The sequence below is a fragment of the Brassica oleracea genome, chromosome C3, assembly GCF_000695525.1.
Source record: "Brassica oleracea var. oleracea cultivar TO1000 chromosome C3, BOL, whole genome shotgun sequence".
Taxonomy (NCBI): Eukaryota; Viridiplantae; Streptophyta; class Magnoliopsida; order Brassicales; family Brassicaceae; genus Brassica; species Brassica oleracea.
In genome coordinates, this window is record NC_027750.1 from 50,637,028 (window position 1) to 50,643,990 (window position 6,963).

At 40.7% G+C, this 6,963-nt stretch overlaps 1 protein-coding gene across 2 annotated transcripts; it reads left to right on the forward strand.

Moving 5' to 3' along the window:
• The first annotated feature begins 356 nt into the window (after positions 1-356).
• On the forward strand, positions 357-1,713 carry LOC106331468 (zinc finger protein 7-like). 2 transcript variants are annotated; one of them, XM_013769830.1, is made up of 2 exons: positions 357-657; positions 970-1,713. In XM_013769830.1, exon 2 carries the CDS (start codon positions 996-998, stop codon positions 1,629-1,631), a length of 636 nt encoding a protein of 211 aa, XP_013625284.1. In that variant the 5' UTR covers positions 357-657; positions 970-995; the 3' UTR covers positions 1,632-1,713. The 2 variants fall into 2 exon arrangements, with proteins under 2 accessions (XP_013625284.1, XP_013625285.1); XM_013769831.1 differs by lacking the exon at positions 357-657 and adding an exon at positions 674-844.
• The last annotated feature ends 5,250 nt before the right edge of the window (positions 1,714-6,963 follow it).

Genomic DNA, 6,963 nt, shown 5'->3' on the forward strand with positions numbered 1-6,963 from the left:
AAACAATGTTTGGGAATAAACCCAATACGGCGAACCCTGGTTCGAACCCCGCTGGCCACACGGATATGGGCTATTACTTTCGGCTCATTTGAATGCCCAGGAGAGGGTCTATCCGTGGGCTGTACCTCCACCCGGGGGTTAGGTCTGTGTCTTTAATAGACCCAGGTTTAACCATTTTAAAAAAAAAAAAAAAAAAAACAATGAACGCATAAAAATACTTTCTACGTGCACACCAACGCCTATACGGCTGTTGTAAGAAAAAGTATTTTACTTGATCAATTTAGAGAAAAAACTATAGTACTATTTTACTAAATGCCCCCTAGAAAAGGTCGCTGAACTATTGAAAACAAAAAAACAGAGGTCTAACTGGCAGACACTTTAGATTCCCACATGTGTTTCCACCAGACCATGCCCATCTCTCTAACATTTGTGTTTTCCATATTTGTTTAGACATAATTCTCTCTCTCTCTTCTTCAGTACCTCTTGTTCTCTACTTTTCTTCACCAATCCTATCTCTTCTCTCTGGCTTTTATTTTCCTTACATCTGGATTTGACCCATTTTTGGTTAACTCAAAGAGTACAAACTTCTCTTAAGCTTCCAAGTCAACCACTTCAGGTTCTGTCGGCTGCCTCTTCCCAGATCTCAACATAATTTTCGTAAGCATAGTACTCTCCAGTCTCCACCTTGTTTTCTCTCTCTCTCTCTGATCTTTTCTTGTAAATCATATCCTTAATTGTTGTCTTAGATTCTCTCTCTCCTCATAGTTAAAGCTCAAAAGCTTCATTTTGGATGGTCTTCTTTAAGCTTCGAACTTGCTGATCCTTGTCTGAACTTGCTGATATAGTAACTCTGTTTAAGACTTTACTTACCATATCTTTTTATATAGTTCTTGTGTTTAACAGTGAATTTAGAGGGGACTAAAACATTTTCTTGATCTGCTTTTGACTTTAATATGATTTTTTTTTCAGGTTAAGACTAAAAAGAGTTTGATTAAATGACGGAATCTGATGATGCCTCACGAGAATTACCAGCTAGAGAAGGAGATACCTCGTTAAATCAAGATCTATCCAAGCCAGAATCTATCATCTCTGTCTCGCTCGATCTCAAGCTCAACGATAATTTCAATGATGATCAAAAGGGCGCAAAGTGTCAATCCAACCCGAGAGTCTTCTCCTGTAACTATTGTAGGCGCAAGTTCTATAGCTCTCAAGCTCTTGGAGGTCACCAAAACGCTCACAAGCGAGAACGCACAATGGCTAAACGAGCAGTGCACATGGGAAGAATGTTTGGTCACCACCACAGGCCTTACACATACACATCTTCTTCTCTAGGGATGCAAGCTCACTCCGGTCTACTTCACCACACCTTATCCCAGCCTCAGCCTCCTCCTCATCTTGCAAGGTTTCATCATCAAGGGTATTTTGGTAACACCGTGCCATTGTTCTTTGACTATGATGATGGCAGTGATTTATTCTGGCCCGGGAGTTTTCGTCAGGTTGTTGAGGAAGCTGAAGCTCCAGTGGTGGTGGCTGTTAGAGAGTCAGGTCTTGATCTTAACTCGGTTGCAGCTGATGGAAGTGTAGTAGATAATAACAATAGGTCAAAGCCTGATCTTACATTGAGACTCTAAGCTCATCATCTCTTGTGTTCATTTACAGAAATTGATGCAAAACTTTTATTGTTATATAAATGAAGTTTGTTATACATTTTGATATTTTTATGGAGCTCTCAATAGTTAAATTCTTTTTTTTTTTTAACACTAATTGCTTATATTAAAATTAAAAGCCCAATGGGCAAAGTCGGATACAACCGGAAAGATTTTCGACGGTCAACTGAGAAACGAAAATAACTAAGACATAATGAATGATAGATGTAGCTAAGGAGAGAAGAGACCTAAAGAGAAGCTTCACTTGTAGCCCTAAAGCCCGCATTCGAAGAAACGCAAAAAAGTCGAAATTGACGTTGAAAAACCCAACCAAAGGGTTTTGATAGCAAGAAGTCTGGGAACCTCTGTAGATGATAGCAGCTCCGGTGAGAGGGTCACAGTGCCAACTATGTGAAGAACCGTCGATGCTTGAGACGGCATAATGTAATGGAGGCGCAGCGGTGACGTAGTAGAGATCAGATATGGCGAGTCCACACTCTTGTACAATAGTTCCTGGGACGAGGAAAGGGGCGGGGGATCGTAGAGTCGACTCTGTGAAGAACCGTTGATGCTTGAGACGGCGTATTGTGATGCAGACGCAGCGGTGATGTAGTAGCGAGAAAATCTGGCGGGTCCACACTCTTGTACAATAATTCCGAGGACGAGGATAGGGGTGGGAGGACCGTAGTGCCGATTCTGTGAAGAACCGTCGATGCTTGAGACGGCGTAGTGTGATGGAAACGCAACGGAGACGTAGTAGCGAGAAAATTTGGCAAGTCCACACTCTTACACAGTAGATCGCGAAGACATTTCGGCAGGTGAATAAATCGATGTCGAGTTTGAGACCAATCTTTAGATGGGTCGTCGCTTTAAACGAAAGCTTCACAAAGGAAGATTTTGAAATGGACTTTTCAAGGGTCCAATAATCAAATAATTATAGTAATTGAGATGTCAATCCATTTCTAAGTATTTTGATGCAAAGAGAATGCAGGTTCAAACTTAATCTAAGTGCAATCAAGTGATAGGGTGATTCAATCAAACTAACAAGGTTCTAACACTACTAACTAGCAACTTTCAATCAAATAGATAAAGGTGGACACATGGGTATATGAATTTGATGTCAAATGATTAGGATTCAATCTAAAATGGCAAGGTTTCAATCAACACATTTCCCTAAGTCTAGATAACAGTTGTAAGCAAGTTCTTTTTCAAGATAAATGCTCATTTGCTCTCATTGATCAAACATCAAATATTTTTGGTTTGTGTCTATCAAGCAATCATTAAGAACATATCATATAACTATCAAAACTCCCCTAACATCAAATGTCTTTGGTAGGGTAAGTTAAGAGCATGTTGAGTTGGCTCAGACATTTCATCGAACACCTTTTAGGCAATGAAATGTCTAGGATTCTAATCTGAAATGGCCAACTCCAGATTAGCATTAAGATCACTCAATCAAGCAATAAAACATATTAATCTATTCTAAACATTCTAGATCATCACTTAATCATCCTAATCATCCTAATCATCCTAACCCATGAATCAAAAGATGACTACTCACTAGTCTTCATGATAAACCCAAGAATTAATGATGATTTGGTGTTAATCATGATTAGTGATCAATATAACTAAGCAATCACAAAAGATAATGATCAAGATTAGATCTTTCACCTAAAAGTTCTTTGTGATTAGATAGAAAATAAGATAAGTCCCAACTTTGGGATTACAAGAGTATTTATATGTCTTTGGTAAACCTAATGGTTTCCATTAAAAAGTCTAAAAAGCCCTTTAAAAACATTAAAATTTGACTAAGGATAAGTCTCGACTCGCGTAGAAACGATCGGGAACAACCCGCGTCGGATCGTCGTCGAGGTTTCTCCTTCATGCGAGCAGGTAGACGATCCCGCGTTGCTTCACCCCGCGTGACTCCATCGTTTGCTTCTCTTCGTACGCGGGTAAGGGAACCCGCGTGATCCAACCCTCGTCAAGACGTCGAGCAGCCTCATTCTCATGCGTGCGGGTGCGACTTCCCGCGTGATCTAAGCCGCGTTGGAGCTCTTCATTGCTTCATATTGATGAGTCGACGCGGGCTAGTGAACCCGCGTGGGTCAACACCCGCGTTGCACTCATCCAAACTTGACCAAACTTCATTCTTCATCCCTTTTTGAGCCACAATGCTCCTAAACACCTCCAATCACTCCATAAGACACTCTGATACCTGATAGAGACGTATGAATGCAATATGGATCCTAATGATGCTTAATTCCTAATCTATATGATCAATGTGTACAAAATGGATGGTTAAAACAATGCAAATATAGTTGATATCAACTCCCCCAAACTTGTTCTTTACTTGTCCTCAAGTGAACTTGCAAGAACTCATATAGGAGAGAGATTTGAAGGTGGGAACTCATAGCCAAAAGAAACACTTCCTAGTACTCAACTTAACATCCTAAAGAAACATAGCAAATAGCATGAGCAACTCTCTTATTATACTTTAGCTTCTCTAGGCCTATCCCTACACTTATCCCTCTACACAAGTTGCAATACTCTTCAACTAACAAGTTCTTTAAACCAGCTCTCACATTGATTTACACACACACACAAGGTGAATTCTCACAAATGGGCACATGAGCTCAATCATTTGGCTAGGTAAGCAATGATCTAATATGAATGAAGAGAAGGATTTAAATGTTGTCATTTCAAGGTAGTTATCACTCAAGAACAAGGAGCTAGATCATTATGCAAAATTTATCTAAGACTAGAAGCAACTCATGCATACATAGATTCATTCTCATCATTCTACCCCTTTTTATAAGTGATTACAAGTTCTACCCTTTTATCATCATCTTAAAACCAAAATAAAAACCACTCACATCACTCACCCAATGAACAACTCTTTTTTTCTTTTTACTCAACCAACTAGGGACTTTAATTCATTTTTTTTACAACACTTAGCTCTAACTCTTTCTCATTTCACTCCCCACCTTCTCTTTGATTCTTTTATGGTTTTTTTTTTTTTTTTTTTTTTTTTTTTTTTTTTTTTATAGGGGGAAAGGTTCTTTTGTACATAACCTAGAGCTTCATATTTTCTTTTTGTCCCTAGAGTTTTCTTTTCTAATGACACTCTTTTGTTAATCTTTCTCATCTTTCTCACTCTCCAAACACAAGATATTAACATTTAGAATACACAAACCCCTCTCACCACCCCCAAAGTGTTAAGTTAAGTTAACCGTTGCGTTTTATACGATTAATCTGAATCCATGCGAGAAAACAAGTCTTTGCGGGTTGTTTTTTATCGTAAAGTATCAATGGTAACTCCAATCGACACGAAACAAGAGACGTTTCAATCGAGATTTGAAGGAGAACACAAAGATGGTGGTAAGGGCGAGTAGGAGCAAGCAAAGGAGTTTAGACGAGTCTTACTTGTTTTCGTCATAAAATCTCAACGGAAACTCCGATTGAGACGAAACGAAAAGCGTTTTGATCGGGATTCAAAAGAGAACACAAAGGAGGAGCTTTTTGAGGCCTGACAGGTCGTTATGTAGCGATCTAGAGGTCTGACAGGTCACTATGTAGCGAGTAGAAGTAAGCCAAGAAGAGTCCTACTTGTTTTCGTCGTAAAATCTCAACGGGAACTCCGATTGAGATGAAACGAAAAACCTTTCGATGAGGATTCAAAAGAGAACGCAAAGAAGGACCTTTCTGAGGCCTGACAGGTCGCTATGTAGCGAGAAGAGGTCTGACAGGTCGCTGCGTAGCGAGTAGAAGTAAACCAAGAAGAGTTCTACTTGTTTTCGTCGTAAAATCTCAACGCGCAAAGAAGGACCTTTCTGAGGCCTGACAGGTCGCTATGTAGCGAGAAGAGGTCTGACAGGTCGCTGCGTAGCGAGTAGAAGTAAACCAAGAAGAGTTCTACTTGTTTTCGTCGTAAAATCTCAACGGAAACTCCGATTGAGACGAAACGAAAAGCGTTTCGATGAGATTCAAAAGAGAACGCAAAGTAGGACATTTCTGAGGCCTTATAGGTTGCTATGTAGCGAGTGGAGGTCTGACAGGTCGCTACATAGCGAGTAAAGCAAATCAAGAAGAGTTCTACTTGTTTTCGTCGTAAAATCTCAACGGAAACTCCGATTGAGACGAAACGAAAAGCGTTTCGATGAGATTCAAAAGAGAACGCAAAGTAGGACATTTCTGAGGCCTTATAGGTTGCTATGTAGCGAGTGGAGGTCTGACAGGTCGCTACATAGCGAGTAAAGCAAATCAAGAAGAGTTCTACTTGTTTTCGTCGTAAAATCTCAACGGAAACTCCGATTGAGACAAAACGAAAAGCGTTTCGATGAGGATTCAAAAGAGAACGCAAAGGAGGACCTTTATGAGGCCTTACAGGTCTCTACGTAGAGAGTGGATAATTGGCTTGTTTTCGGTCGCTACGTTGCGACCGAACCGTGTGTGTGCGTGCTCGGTCGCTACATAACGACGGAGCCGTGTACTTGCTCGGTCGCTACGTAGCGACCGAGCTTGGCTGGAGCTTGGTTGCTACGTAGCGACCGAGCTTGGCTTGAGCTCGGTCGCTACGTAGCGACCGAGCTATGTAATCGATTTGTTGCGCTTCCTTTTTTCGCGATTAACCTAGGGGTTTTCTGCGGTTTTTGGGAGAACCAGTTTTACCCTTTCGAATTGTTTTCTGAAAACGTGTTTTGGTATAATCCTTACGCATTGAGATTTCTTTTGTTCGGTAATGAGCCAAACTTGGGGGGTTTGATAAGATTTATCGTTTCCCTTTAATGTTTAGAAAGAGAAATCACGAGCTCGTTTCATTACACTTCCTGTGGCGAAAAGTCGCAGCAAGGTTTTCGATTTTCTCAAGAACTGTGGCATTTGCGTAGGCGTTAGCCATAGGCGCAGTGGCGGCTGGGGTTGTCTTACCAGCGTTATTTCGAACTGCGATTTTGTCTTTTGTATTTCCAGACATTGTTTTGATCAAGCGTTTTGTGGCTGAGAGTTAGAGTGATTCGTACCCCCTTCCTTCTAGCGCCAAACTGTGGGAACCGAAATTCGCACTGTCGATTTCCGTTTAAATTAGGAAACTAGGAAAAACCTAATTTCCTAGAGGTCCCAGATATCTGCTAACACCACCCGCCAAGCAATCAGAACACGAGATAACAACGATAAAGAATAAGGAATTGTAAAAAGAGAGCAAAGAGAAGTCTTATTCCGAATTTGCGTATGAGCGTTTACAACAAGGTATTAGCCTGGGGTCGAGAGCTATCGGCGAGATTCCTAGTTCTCAAAACCCTAAGGCGGCTAAACCTAA